The sequence below is a fragment of the Dermacentor albipictus genome, chromosome 1, assembly GCF_038994185.2.
Source record: "Dermacentor albipictus isolate Rhodes 1998 colony chromosome 1, USDA_Dalb.pri_finalv2, whole genome shotgun sequence".
Lineage (NCBI taxonomy): Eukaryota > Metazoa > Arthropoda > Arachnida > Ixodida > Ixodidae > Dermacentor > Dermacentor albipictus.
Genome location: NC_091821.1, coordinates 159,888,250 through 159,903,787, shown reverse-complemented (window position 1 = coordinate 159,903,787; position 15,538 = coordinate 159,888,250). Strand labels below are relative to the sequence as shown.

General features: G+C 43.1%; 1 protein-coding gene across 2 annotated transcripts in view; it reads right to left on the bottom strand.

The window, feature by feature from the left end:
* Window positions 1-9,964, bottom strand: part of LOC135911130 (RAB11-binding protein RELCH homolog) — a 210,901-nt gene extending 200,937 nt beyond the window's left edge. The window contains exons 1-4 of one of the 2 annotated variants that reach the window (XR_010567225.1): window positions 9,585-9,964; window positions 8,805-8,894; window positions 7,170-7,241; window positions 6,655-6,821 (exon numbers count right to left, since the gene is read on the bottom strand). Coding sequence is in view for 1 of the 2 variants with exons in the window: in XM_065443265.1 (XP_065299337.1) it covers window positions 6,655-6,821; window positions 7,170-7,241; window positions 8,805-8,894; window positions 9,585-9,900 (645 nt within the window). In the remaining variant the exon portion in view is untranslated. The remainder of the gene's footprint in view (window positions 1-6,654; window positions 6,822-7,169; window positions 7,242-8,804; window positions 8,895-9,584) is intronic. The other variant, XM_065443265.1, reaches the window with a different exon arrangement.
* Window positions 9,965-15,538: the final 5,574 nt, after the last annotated feature.

Below are 15,538 nucleotides of genomic sequence, written 5' to 3'. Positions count from 1 at the left end.
TTCAAAAATGCATTCTCGGCAGATGCTTATATGACTAACTTGTGCTAAATTATGGAGTCACAACTTGCTTTACACAGCCATCAGTGTAAAAGGAACCTTCTACACTGACACCAGCATCACATCTGCCATCAAGGTGAATGATTCAGTTTATTGTCCCAAAGTAACATAGCAGCTATGAGAAGCACCATAATTTTCACCAGCTGGGATTATTTACCATGCACCCAAAGCTCAGCATCAGCATCTCGCTGCCACGGTCAGGAATAAACCCCATGACCTTGTGCTCAGCAGGAGAGTGCCATAACCACAAATGTACTACAAGCAGTTAGCCTTGACTGTCAATTCGAGCACATTATGATCTGTCATGCAAGAGCAGGAAATGCACTATTGGCCAAAGGCAATTTTTTTAAATTATGCTAAAACACAAAAATCAGACTCCACTGCAAATGTCAATGACTGTGCTATGCAGCTCCAATTCCATGCCCCCTTTTGCACGACCAAGCAACCTCAGTCATACAACTGAGCAAATGTTTACAGAAGCAATGCTCAGGACTGGTTTCTGCATAAATGCCACCCTGCACTGCTGCCACTTTGTGCCTCTGTAAGCCGGCAAATTTATCTAACAAGGGTGGTTTGGGTTATTGGTGACACAATAAAATTTGAAGTTCTCCAGGGCATTAGATGCAATAGTCAGGAAATACCCCTGCAAGGACGCAAACCTTGACAATGCAATATACAGCAGGGATTGCAGTGTCCTCAATTTTCCATCGGGTACTTCAGCTTGAATGGAGCCAAACTATTTATGTATCAGACTAGTACATGTTACAGAAAAAAATTAACCAATTACAATTACTTCATTCAAAAATATAATTGACTACAGTCAATTATATTTTTCTACTTTCCTACTTTTCTATGCTACTTTCCTTCGAACTTCTATTAATATTGCATAAATACAGTAAACAGAACCAGCTGGTCTGGCACTTCCAGTGCATCCTCTGCAGTCCCTCATAGTTTCCTCTGCACTAAAAGCTTTTTAAAAATTTTGAATTAAAAAAAAATTTAATTTCTGAGGGCATGAGTTCTGAGGGCATGAAAAGAGACACTAAAAAGTTGCTCGAGGAGAAAAAATAGAGGGAGAAATCTGGTGATTAGCCAGTTCACTCTATGAAAAAAATGTGTGCTGGGGGGTAGGGCCGTATTGTAACATATACAGATCTTGAGCACCAGATTGTGGTTACACAGCATCTGAGTCCTTGATAAAGTGTAGCACTTCATTGTTGCTGGTACCTGGAGAAGCTTCCAGCTGGCCCAGTGGGAAGCTGAAAAAAGTGCCCATATGTGATTTCCTAGCATTAACATCTTGCTTGGCTTTCACTATCGAAATATATCAGCACAGGTTCGATGAGAAAACACATTGAGCTCCCAGGTTTGCCTGTCTGAACATGCGCATTTGCGAGGCTGCTGTGTGGCACAATCTCAGGTGTTCTACTCTTGTTCCCGCCAAATTCAGGTTCTCAAAGCTTTCGCCTGTTATAGCTTGTTTATTCAATAAAGTAACTCGTTATATGCATGAAAAAAGTAACTGAATTACAGTTGACGTTACGGAGTAAACAAAATAATCGTTATATCACAATATCTAGAAAAAATGTTATTGATTACAAGTAATTCACATGTAGTTTGTTAAGAACAAGTCTGATGTGTACACTTCATGTACCCAGCATGTCGAAGGTTTATACATCGGTGGCCCATAAAGTGTGGCATCGTAAATCTCAGGGGTTATGGAATTGGCTAATACTCTTTGACATGGTCTGCTTGATGGCACTCGTAAACTACAAGGGTAGTACATTTTTTCATTTAACAGTACTTTTCAGCTTCATTTTCGAACACAAATTATGGGGTTTCATATTTCCTGCTGTTAACTTTAATATCACCCATTAAAGTAATTTGGTGAACTAGGAGAGTAAAAGAGAAACAATTTTTCCCCCAGGCAATGCAAAGCTGTTGTGGAGTAGTGGTAGAGTATCCACGACCCAAACACAGAGTTCTTGATTCAAAAATGGGAATATAAAAACAATTTACTGCGCTAATTATGGTATTTAGGTCAGATTAGATTGGGGGCAGGAACAGTTATCATAATTAGATATTTTACAAAATATAACACATCATCAGCAAAAAGGTGAATGTCAGAAGAAATAGTGGAACTGAAATCATCAACGCAAATTAAATATAAGAAAGGTCGAAGGAGTGACCCCTATGGTTCACCATAACGTACCACAGTAGGTGACGAATTATGACCATTAACCATTTCATATTGCACGCAATTAAACTAAAAACATTAAATCTACTTAAGCAAATTGCCGTCTATTTTTAGTATGTTCAGCTTGTACAATATTAATTTACGACAGACCTTGTTGAAGACCTTGCTGAAATATAAAAAGATTAAATAATCTTTTAAAAATGCTATCGATGTAATTTATGTGCGAGTCATACAAGACTACAAATGAACAATATTACGACTCATATGATATATACAGTCGAATCTCGACAATTCAAACTTGTAGGAGCCCAAAAATTTGTTCTAATTAAAAGGACTTGTTTTTGAAGTATTTGTGCACCACAGCATGATGCACGGATGGTGTGAGTCGTGAAATATCACGGCGTGCAAGCACGCAGTGAACAAGGACCACAAAACTGCCCACGCCGCCCAATACTCGCTTCCCCCCTCATAACGGCAGAAAACAAAACTTCAAGGAGCGGGCTAAGCTGGCGCCGAGCCGGCAGGGCTGGCACGGAGAATGTAAAAAATGAGGGAGTTGAGAGGGAGGGCAAGGGGAGCATAGTTGCGAGGAAAGATGGGAGGGAAGCAGATTTGCTTTCCCACCAACTTGCTGGATGGCTCTAATTACCTCTGTCCCCTACTGCCACCGAAGCAACGAGTTGCCCAGGCCAGGACTGGGTCTCCACTGCTGCATCCCTCTGTGTACTTGCGCATTTTTTCCTTGCAAAAGGATAGACAGTTGGGCGAGTTGGTAAGGTAACATGACCTTGGCTTGTAGCGTGAAGTGAACACGGACACAGACACACGCTCGTCCTGTCTGCTCCTTTCTGTGTACATGTTCACTTCGTGCTACAAGTGAAGATCACGTTTTTTCCTTCATCTGCTGACAGATCGGAACTGTGTTTACCTTCTTCGTCCTGCGTTCTTAATGCGAGTCATGTCTTATCTAGATGGTGAAATCGTTGCCGCTGATCTTAATTATGTTGGTGTGCTCCCTCCTGTTCTGCGTCATCATGTTCAAGAGACAAGGAGAATGAGGTAGTGGTTGTCGCATTCGTGTCCTTGTATTCAAGGTCTGTCTTCTCATACAGAATCAGATATGGTGCACTGTCTCCAACAACCTTTCCATCACGACATCTCAGTTTAGACGCATCATTGTAAAAAAAAACAAGTGCGGACGAGACCAACCAAGCCAACCAAAACAAGTGCGAGTGAGAGCTGACGCGAGCAGATGATAGTGCGAAAGAAGCAATCCGGCTGAACCAGACGCGAGTACAAATAGAGCGGTCAGGCAGATCCCCATGATACCAATTTCCCGCACTTTTGTCACTGTAGGGGCCACTCTTATTGGTCTCCTGCACTCGCAGCTCGCTTGTCACCGCGGCAAGCTATGAAAAATCGGCCCAGCATCGATACCTCCCACGGCGCACGTTTTGCCACTAGAGTGGCTGGGGCATTATGGCGCGACACAGAAACGGTGACCCTGCTTTGAGAGAGAATAAAGTTTCTGCTACTTTTTCCTTTTTTTTTTTTTGCACACGCGGCATTGAGGGGTCTTTACTAAGCCTTTCCTTTATGGAGGGGTCAGTGCAATGCTGGTCGAAGGCGCCGCCTCATGGTCTTGCGCGGTGCTAAGAGCACTGTCGGAGCACGGTATGTTTGAATTAACCGTCACAAATGCTTGCGCGTTTGAATTACCAGGCGTTTTTGCCCATTGGAATACACATAACTTTGACGGGACCATGGTGTCACTTCGAAAAAAAAAACAGAAGTTCGAATTAAGCGTGTTCAAATTAACGAGATTCAACTGCATAAGCTCATATATGAACAATATTATGACTCAATGTTTTAGTTAGATAGTTAGATACAAAGGAGATATATTGAATCTGCTGGAGTGCTTGAACAGTGCATGAGTGGTGTATTTTGTCAGGAAAATACCATGTCGTGTGTGACTAGAAGTGACTTCTGACTGTGTGATGAAGCTTTTATTTCCTCCATAGCCCAGGAGAAATTTAATAAGTTTCGAGTGCTCATTCTAAAAACTACAATGCTCTTGAACACCAGAAGCCTGGCAACAGGAGCTGCAGTCATGTGCATGGGTGTTTAAAAAGCTTAATTTGTATAACAGGTCACTGACCATTGTTAAAAAAACACAAAGTGTGGCATTTCGGGACCTGTACAGAACCTCTCGTAGAGTGACCACCCCGGAAGGTGTTGGTCCCGGGTTCGAATCCTGGACCATTCTTCAACTATGAAGCTTTGTTCCTGAGAAACCCATGTGGATTCCCTCTGTAGCTTTGTGCTACATACAAATGGATGTCAATTTTCCTTTCATGAACCTTCCTCTACCTTGCCGAATTCCGCAGAACTGATTTGCCATGAGTTCACAATAGAGGTGTCTCAGTAACATCAAACTGGAATGTTTCAGAAATGTAAACGGTGAATGAATTTAAATATTAACAAATGCAGAGTCATGCGTATATCTAGAAGTTCTAACAGTCCTTCGACAAACAACTTAAACAATGTCCCCCTTCAATCTGTCAATTCTTATAAGTACTTGGGTATTCATATCACGTCTAACCTAACTTGAGCACTTCACATTGAATACATCACTAATAACGTCGCTCAAATGTTAGTGTACATACGTTGGAACTTTTTTAAAGCACCATCTGCATTAAAATTATTACTCCATAAAACATTAGTATGTTTCAAGCTTGAATGCACTTCATCTGTGTGCAATCCCTACCATGAAAATCTAATTATTTTGCTCAAACTCATACATAATAACTCTGTTTGCTTCATTCATTCAATTACAACTGTACTTCCATTATAACATTAATGAAAACCACCCTAGCCCTCTCTTCTCTTGCGTCATGCTGTAAAATATCCTGTTTAGGTCTATTTCACAAATTATACCATAATTATATGTTTTGTGACCACCTAATTGTGTTGACCACCGTCATAAAGTTGGCGTCGTATCTTGTAACACTAAGTCATTTTACTTATCTCTTTTTGCCCCATACATCCTGCCCGAGGATACTCTAACTATCAATGATGACCAACTTTTTCGTCAAACTTTAGCTAGCATTGTATAACTAGGTGAAAGTTCATATCAAAATTGTTTACCATTTACAGTTACGTATTTTTTGTACTTGCTGACTAATCACAGCTAATACAGTAGATCCTTGTTGATATGATCCCGTTACATATGATTTCCCGGCACAAACATTCGCGATCGAGAACACAAAAATGACTCCATACAGTTACGCTTCTTTCTCACCAGTTCATACGTTCTCGACAAGCACAATCTTTCGGCACCAACATTAAGTACATTGCCAAGCATTGCATGGTATGTTTTCCGGTTGCTAGATCACATTTTTAAAAAGTGCGCGATGCTCGTGCGATTGAGAACAGTAGTTGCCCACCACAGCAGTTTTACCATAATACTTGCCTGTCCATCTCGCGTGAAAACGTCAGCATATGCCCATTTCCTATCCCGGTACCAGCAAATCTCTTCCCAGGTCATCGCATGCCGCATTCACAGCTATCACCACCAACCCTATTGCGATAAGCATCTTCATCTATATGCTTCACAGTACGTAAGGGCATAGAGCTTAAGGGAAGCGTAGCCCACTTTTAATAGGCGATAACCCAAACACGCTGCCGTTAACTGCTGCAGGCAGCACGAAGTGAGTGTGACGTTTCGCTCTGGTGGCACTGTAGGCATGATATTCCGTCGTTACCAACCAACTTGATTTCGTTTTGGTTTCCTGTGGTCCGCTTGTAACACTACGCAATAAAACGACAATGTGCATTTCAGAATGCTCAGGGCCCCAACGGCTCAACGCACACCAGCAACTACTGCGGAAATGATTCACGCTAAGTGAGCGCGTCAAAAACTTCTCGCCAAAGTGCCTTGCTTGAAGAAGCTGCTGAGCCAGGCCGAATTCAAGGAGCGCAAATATAAGCTTGCCAAAACTGCAAAAATGACAACACACATCCCTGGCCACTCAAGCCCCAACACTTCAGCGTGCGCCGGTGTCTCACGCTGCAACGATTCATGCAATGCTTTGTTTTATGTACACGTCTACAACAGTCGAGTTGCAAATTTTTTAGTGGCCTCAGATCATATATTTAACCCATTAGTATGTTCTTTTTTGTGTTTTCTTCCAAAACTTATGAATTAGGTTCTACTGTATTGTATAGTTATTGTATATTGTATAGGTGGGAGCCTTTTTTTTTGGCATAGCTTAATTATTGCTGTAATTGTTCTTTTTCTTGTTGCTCTGTAACCACTCCCCTCTTTAGTGTCATATGGCATTGAAGGTAACATAAATAAATAAATAATATGTATACATAAATAACTAGTAAATAAATACCTGGACTTCGTTCTCATCTGAAAAAGTGATGGATGTCAGCTTGTAATCATGCTTTAGTAAGTACTCGTTCAGAAGGAAGTTGACAGCTCGCCGCTCATGAGGGCGCAAAGGTTCCTCTGAAACAGTTGTGTGCTCACTGCCATTGTCAGGAGTGTTTGGGTCAGACTCTGCACAGTATAAGAGCACAAAACAGGGAAAAAAGGGACACACGACAGTGAAACAAAGACATTGCTATCACTCTTTTGAAGTAACTTAAGCATTAGCATGGAACATTTTTACTGCACTTCCATACAAACATTTTTTACTTTTACGAAAAGCTCAATCTCGTCAATACTAGCGATTCTACCTGTGATCACTGGTACAGTCCTAGTCCAGCAAATATATAGCCAATAAAGTCACCTCACATATGTGTATCTGCATATGCTTATCACACAACACATCAGGAAGAATACTTTCATGCACTCTACTAAATTCCAAAGACAATACAATGAAAAATGAAAGATGTGTATACACACCTGTAACAACAGTTAGGTTTGCTCGCAGGTTTTTGATGGTTTCACGAGCCTTCCTAAGCTCAAATTCTAGAACTAACATAAATAAAAGAAATGTTAAAACATTTTTTAGGCATACGACAACAATGTACAATAAAAAAAGACACTCCAGAGTCGCTTTTATGTCAAAAATATTTTTCATGTAAAATATGTGTAGCTGAATTTTCAAAGGCCATGCTACCTCAAACTGCCAAAGGAAAGGTATTCACATTGTTGACCACAAACTTTCTATTAAGAATACAAAGCTAGACTGAACATTATAAATACTGTATCAGCTTAATATGTAAAAAAAAAAATAGCTAATATGCACAAGAAGGTTTTAAGGAATAATAAATAAAATATGATGTATGTACAAATGATAGTAAAAACAACTACTGAAAGTTTTTCACTGTAACAGTGACACGAACTGGAAAAAAGCCAGACTCCGTAACAATTTCTAACCGCCTCATGCTTAGCAGAGTGAGCGGAGAGTAAGAGAGAGCATGGCAGAGAGTGTGACGCAGGTGTCCCCCTCCCATTAATAGTCACCATAAACCAAACAGTGCCTTTAGAGGTTCACCAACCATGTGCAGGCCCTTTTCCCAATAGTCAGCATGCCATTGGGCCCCACAGAGAGAAAGAGGGAGGAGCAGTGTCAGAGGAGGGTGCAAGGCCAAGGCTAGTTGTCAGATGTCATGCTCTCTACTATTTTTTGTTCTGCCTCCATAATGTCAAGACTAGTGTCACATGCCTTACTCCTAGTGTCACATTACCACATTGCCTTCATTTATTTACTGCTTTCTGTTACGTTTTGAATTTTTTATGCTTAATAGCCCTGCTTGGACTAAATTTTGTCCCGCACTACTCTTTTATATGAATATCTACCTCAAGTAAGCCTTACAAAAATTACTGCCTACCAAAGATGTGGCAAAAATACAAGAGGTTAAAGGAGCACTCATGACATACACAACAGCACATGCAAAAATGTAAATATAAGACACATCTGTCAATGCATTTGCACATTTATGAGTAATAAAGAAGCCAGAAGAATCACTTGCTTTTTGAGGTACCTGTTAAAAAAAAGGAAACTGATTAAGTTGTCTCTCAATGCACAAAGACTAGGTAATAACGGACAAGCATTTCTAATATTTACTGAAGTAGTTGAACTGGAGCTATGTTGACAAAAACTCCTTGAACATGCATGAAGATGCATAGAGATGGTGGTGAATAAGTGTATATGGGCAAGCCTAGCACTGAACGCTATTATGAAAGTATGTGGATTCCTCAATGAAGTCAGAAACTTATAATAAAAGAGCATGTAATTTTGAATGCAAAACAAAGGCTTGAAAGTGCAACTAACCTAGTTGATATTACAGATGAAGTAGAGATTGCAGATGTTCACTGTTTCTTCAACATAATAGTTTATACCATTGGTTACAATACTTATTGAACAAATCTACCAGAGATTGCAGTTTATGATGTCCTTGTACTATGGTAAAAAATGAAAAGCATCATTACCTCCTTTGAGAAGGTTGGTCACGATAGTTATGCAGAAACAATTTTCTAATTTAACATTCAACAATATTGTACACAAGTTATATCAAACACGACTTAACCTACCAGCAACTCTTTCATCCAGCTGTTTCTCTCCGTCATCTGAATACCTTGTGAAATCCAAAGAATCAAATGTCTGGACACTCGATGTTCTTGCTGCGGAAAAATTAAGCAGTTCATTAGTCAAACGAAAACCAACACACAAACAACATCAGCAAACAAAACAGTATAGCAGGCAAACAAAAATATTCCAAAGAAATTGCAGGCTAAAATACAGGAATTACAGTATGAACTGCTATTCTTCCACCTTTATTCACACAAGGGTGGCGAAAGCAAAGAACCACCGTTGAAAAGGCGTAATAACTTGAGTAAGTTCCTACAGTACACCACTATTTCAGGAAATTTAAGCACGCAAACGAACTGATACAACTACCATTTACAGAACCAAGAAGCTAACTTTGTCAGCTGCATTATTTTGTGAATACAAAGAATGCTCGCGTTGAATATGGCATAGAAAGGATCGGAAAATTAAGGTTTGCTCATCTCCAACGTTCTATGTGAAGTCTTGCATATGCGCATGCGAGCGCGCGTGTGTAGAATTCTCACCATCCACAATACACTTTCTTGCAAAATAAAACAGCTAATCAGCAACAACATGGCATATGTGCGTCAGTTTCGCACTACCTCCTGTAGAACGAATCAGATGCAAAAATTTTTCTACCGCTATGCACTGCGCGCAGACGCTTAACGGTACTTCGCCGACAACAGCTGTTCTACAGAGAGCCGTTCCATAGCCCACCAGTGCAGACATCATACAAGCGAAGTAAATTGCTTCTGTATACGCACGCAGCACCGGAGAAGCATCAAAAGTCGAGTGGCTATGCTTTTCAAAGTTGCCTGGGTTAGAAAAATAGTCCCGCAGCCTGGGTAGTTCCCTGCCGCTTTCCAAGAGCTCGGCATGCAATTCCAAAGCGGTCAAAATGAAATTGTCTTTCAGAAGCTTCGCGGCAATTTTGTCTATAGTCACGTCGTGCACACTTTCTAATTCAGTCGGTAGAGGAAGCAGAATCGAAGTGTCGAGGGATGATGTGCACTTCGAAATATCATTTTCCATCGTTTCAGCTGTCGGGCCAGCTGCCACACCACGGAGTTTGGAGTACATTGTGTTGACGGACGACAGCCGAATAACCCCAAGGAGAAAAAACTTGATGATGATAAAAGGGAATCACAGCCCCAGCCATGGTCCGAACCAAATAGCTGTTCGAACACAACGTGAATGCTACTGGGCATGGAGGAACGAAAAAATTTATCGACGATTAGGATAGTCCCTAATTCGAACTTTAAGTATTTTCATTTCGCGATATATTGACTGGCGCGGACAGTCTCGTGCGGCACGTTGCAAACGGAGCGAAGTGTGGCGCGACTCGTGTCGTGTCGTGTCTCGTCCTTAACGTGGCTACAGTGAACTAGAAGGCTTCTATATAGCATAGAGTTTCGTACAATAATTACTGTATGAAACTCTATGCTATATAGTTCACCAGTATACTTAGTTCACTATAACGCGCCCCAATAGACTTCGATCGCAGCGCCGCCACAGTATTTTTCGTCGTCGCGCGCGTCACCGCCATAGAGTTAGTATAGTAACTCTATGGTCACCGCATGCGAAGCATGCGCCGCCCCCGCAAGGCTAGAAGGTTTTCCTAGTGACACGACCGAGCCGGCGCAGCTGAAATAACTTGCTATGCGCAAGGCAGATGGCGCTACCGCCCGCTGGCGCGCGGGCGGGCGCAAGAAGCCCTTATGGGGGTAGTGCTCTCTGGTTCAGTCGGTTGATCGTGTGTGTGCTACTGTCACTGCCTTGACAAGGCGTTAAAGTGCTAAAGACAGCGCAAACTCTGCCACAGGTTCTCTTGTCATTTAGATTCGACCCGGACTAGCTGTAACACAGACAGCGTGCCGCGGCGGGAGCAAATGCAAGCGTCACGTCGGGCCCGACCTACTGCGCCGTAAAGAAGCGTAAAAACACAGCTTGTACATGATACTGAAACGAGAAAATGAAGCGGGACAAATTGCAGGGTGGAATGTCTTTATTACACAAGGTTCCATGGCAACAATATACTAATGCCTTTCCTTGTGCGAAGTGCCCTGTGCGAGGCTACCGACAGCGCCTCATTTTCAGCAGCTTTTTTCTTTTATCGCTGCGCTCTTTGTTTACTGACTTTACAAGAAAATGCATCCTAGTCAAGGCGTAAAACTTCATCACTTCTGTCATAATTCGACGTCCATGCTCCTCGCAGCTCACACCTTGAAGCTCACGTCCCTGAAGAAAATGCAGAAAGCTGACCATGCTATCTGCGTGTAGCTTATTGCGACTGAAAAACACCGTAAATGCGTCCTCAAGCTTTGCTATGAGCTGTTCAATTGGCCTTGATGGATAAACTAAGCCTCCATGGTCAAAATTTCGAGTAAGCGAGGTATTGTTGTTTGACTCGGCTTGCAAAGACAAAGTGCTGAAACAAGTTGCACATTGAGGGCAAGGAAATCTTTTAAGGATTTTCTGACAACATACCCAGCTACATAAAAAGATTAGTCTGCTGTCACTTTTTTTTTTTGTCTACACAGCCCTGAGGATCGCTCAGGCTGCTGTGCTCCTCGAGCAGCTCTGCATGCAGCAGAAGCCAAGTTTCCGTAAATATATCGACAAGTTCAGTTATTCGCGCATTTTTTTCTTTGGGGACATGAGATGGTTGCAAGAGGGCAGTCACTACTTCTGCAGGTACTTTTGCTCCTTTTGGAGGCTTTGCGAGGCTGTAGAAAGCCAGGTTGTTGATAATTATCAAAAACTGCCCCACTACTGAATGATCATAGCAACCAAAGCACTGGCACGCAATACCAAATACATTCTCCATCCTGTCTTGGCTTAGGTTTGCGGTCAACAAGTACTTGTATTGCAGGGACGTGTTTAGGTATTTTACAAGCGGCAGTGTGCTTTGCAGCGTTACACGCAGCCCAAGGGCAGTTCCTGCACTTAAAAAGCCGCCACCATGCTGTGCAGCATATTCTTCCCATTCATTGAGAAAAACAATAAAATCATTCAATAACTGTGCACTTCTTGAATCAGCACGAAGGCCTTTTGATGGGATTCTAGACGACATTATAAAAATTAGTCTTTCCATTAGTTTTACAAACCGTTCTGTCGTGTCGATGTTTCAGACGTTGTCCCTTTGCAAATGCGTATCAGGAGCTGTGGGCTCCTCATCCGCATGAGGATACATTCCAACACCCACAGCTGATTGAACCGCATGCCCCGGGTTGACTTTCTGGAAGCTGCCTCGAAACATGCCTTCACACCAAGGCGCTGCTTTGGAGGAAGGCCTCCGATTTTCTCCTCCAGCGCAATAGTTGGGATGGACTGCGTGAGTGCCCGGAGGTCTTTGACGGTCTTGCTGAAAGCTTTTTTTTGGGGGGGGGGGGGCGGAATAAGTCAAGGGATTTTCGCTTCCTTGCCTTTATTTGTTTCATAGTCGTTAGTCGTTTCTTATGCTGCCAGCTGAACTGGTTCAAGATAAGCTTTCTTGAGTATTTGCATCGTAGGCAAGTATTGCATATCGGACGTCGTCACAGTGCAGGGTTTCGAGAAGTACGCTTTTTCATACTGTGTATGTTGGCCAGGTGAGCGAGGCTCAATCTAACAGCCGGGACAAAGTAGCAATTTATCTCGTGCTTTGAACGTAGCGTTCGTTGAAATGCCTTGAGCACACGACACAGGTTTCGTCGAGTGCCTTGTCATCTCGCGTTATGTTTCGAGCCCATTCTTGCGACCGATGAGGGTCGCAAGAATGGGCACTTTTTCTTTCGACGACTTGTAGCCACCTTTGCAGAGCGGCACGAAACACGTGCGACCTTTTTTGTCGGCATTATTACACGTGCATCTAGAGGCACAAACAAATCACGCACAAATCCCAGCCCGCGTGCACTTGCCAACTGGCTGGGCGAACGGCGCGCCTAGAACCACCGTTGCCTAGAACAGCGCGGCCAAAACTCGCCTGGTAGCTGCAGCGCCACCTACGCAGTGCATCCAAACTGGTTTCACAGGGGCCCCTTGAAATGGCGGCCGTTCACGACACTAGGAAAACCTTCTAGCCTCTCCGCTCGTCCCACTCTGCCATAGAGTTTCATATAGAGTTTCCTACAAACATTTTTGTAGGAAACTCTATGCTCTGCGCCAACCGATTCCATCTAGCACCCGCAAATTTCCTAATTTCGTCGCTCCACCTACACTCTTAGAAAAATGTACACCCTTTGGGGCTTATCTTGTCCCACAACAATAATCGTCATCTGTCTTGCCCGCGTTTCCTTTTTCTAACGCGGCGAGCCCGGTACTTCCCAGTCACGAACGGCATGCGCGTTATCAGTGTGACGCAGCATTCTCGACAGGAAAGTAGCGAGCGCCGAGTTTTCAGGAAAGGAAACGCAAGTAAGGCGGATGACGATTATTGTTGTGGGACAAATTTATACCCCCAAGGGTGCAACAGTTTTAAGAGTGTAGTCATCTGCCGTCCTCCACAAAAACTGTTTGCACCCTTTGGGGTGTATATTTGTCCCACAACCATAATCGCCATCTGCCTTGCTTGCGTTTCCTTTCTTGAAAACTCGGCGCTCGCTACTTTCCTGTCGAGAATGCTGAGTCACACTGATAACGCGCATGCCGTTCGTGACTGGGAAGTACCGGGCTCGCAGCGTTAAAGAAAGGAAACGCGGGCAAGACAGATGACGATTATTGTTGTGGGACAAAAATACACCCCAAAGGGTGCAACTGGTTTTAGAGTGCGCTCTTAGGAAAATTTACACCCTTTGGGGCGTATCTTGTCCCACAACAGTAATCGTCATCTGTCTTGCCCGCGTTTCTTTTCTTTAACGCTGCGAGCCCGGTACTTTCCAGTCACGAACGGCATGCGCCTTATCAGCGTGACGCAGCATTCTCGACAGGAAAGTAGCGAGCGCCGAGTTTTCAGGAAAGGAAACGCAAGCAAGGCAGATGACGATTATTGTTGTGGGACAAATATACACCCCAAAGGGTACAACCGTTTTAAGAGTATTGTTGTGGGACAAGATAAGCCCCAAAGGGTGTAAATTTTTCTAAGAGTGTATATATTCACTCTTAGAAAAAATTACACCCTTTGAGGCGTATCTTGTCCCACAACAATAATCGTCATCCGTGCTGCCCGCGTTTCCTTTCTTTAACGCTGCGAGCCCGGTACTTTCCAGTCACGAACGGCATGCGCCTTATCAGTGTGACGCAGCATTCTCGACAGGAAAGTAGCGAGCGCCGAGTTTTCAGGAAAGGAAACGCAAGCAAGGCAGATGACGATTATTGTTGTGGGACAAATATACACCCCAAAGGGTGCAACCGTTTTAAGAGTGTTAAGAAAAGTTTACACCCTTTGAGTCGTATCTTGCCACACAACAATAAACGTGATCTGCCATCCGCATTTCCTTCCGCTTTTATAAGTATCATCCTGCTTTTCTTGTGTAGAATTAAGGTAGCTGTAGAACCTCTGTAGATATTGACATTCTTTTCTCTTGATGTCAATCAGAATATCGTCTATACCCGTTTGCTCTCTGATCCAAACCGCTCTCTTTCTGTCAGCACTGGTAAAATGCACTGACTGTACACTTTCCTTTTCAATGATAATGGTAAGCTTCCAGTCAGGAGCTGACAATTTCTGCCGTATGCGATCCAACCCATTTTTATTCTTGTATGAATTTCTTTCTCATGATCAGGGTATGGTGTGGTTGAGGGCCTGTGTTGTGGCCACCTCTGTGTATTCGTAGCGTAATATCGCGTCGATTGTAGCCAGAAAAAGCACTCTAAGAATTTGTTTACACCCTTTGGCTTGCCCCTTCTGCAACACAAAAAAAATCGTCATCTGCCTTGATGCGTTTCCTTTCTTTATCGCTGCAAGCCCGGAACTTTCCAGTGACGATCGAACGGCACGCGCGTTATCAGAAGAGGCACTCCAAAGGGTGTAAACTGTTCTATGTTGATAACGCGCGTGCCGTTCGTTACTGGAAAGTTCCGGGCTCGCAGCGATAAAGAAAGGAAACGCATCAAGGCAGATGACGATTATTTTTGTGTGGCAGAAGGGGCAAGCCAAAGGGTGTAAACTGTTCTTAGAGTGAGGGTAATGCTTGGAAATAGGATGTTTTCGTGGTATGTACGGTATTCGGGATGAGTCGGGTATTTTCTACGCCATGTATGTAAAAGCGAACTTTTTTTTTTTTGTAGTGCCGCCCATTGACCACTTTCGCGCATTTCGCCTCTGCACGCATTATTCATATGTGTTAATACAAAAATGACACATGCTTATAATTAACTTTTTTCAGCTGACATCGTCCGGTGGAGCTTCGTACGAGAACTACTGCTGCTTACCTGGTGCCACAACGTTGAAGGAATGCACAAAAAGCCCGCAATGAGAATTTATATAGAATAAAATTAACATTTCCTCATTTCCCAAGGCGTCTTGCGTCTTAATGAAATTGCACGTGGCATATATTCGATGGAGGCTTGTAAAAATCGTTCGCAACCATTTTCACTTGATAATAGAACGATGTCGCACGAAAAACGCGCGTGGTTGAGCTGTAGAAGCAAAAAGAAACGTGTCGATCAGCGCAGCCGGCGTACGCGTACCAGCTAGCGTTCAAAACGCGAGCGCCCAAAACCGAAACCGGAAGTGCGGTTCAGGTAATAATGCCGGCGGCTTGGTCGGCTTGGTGCGCTGCAGTCAATTCGGCCGCTG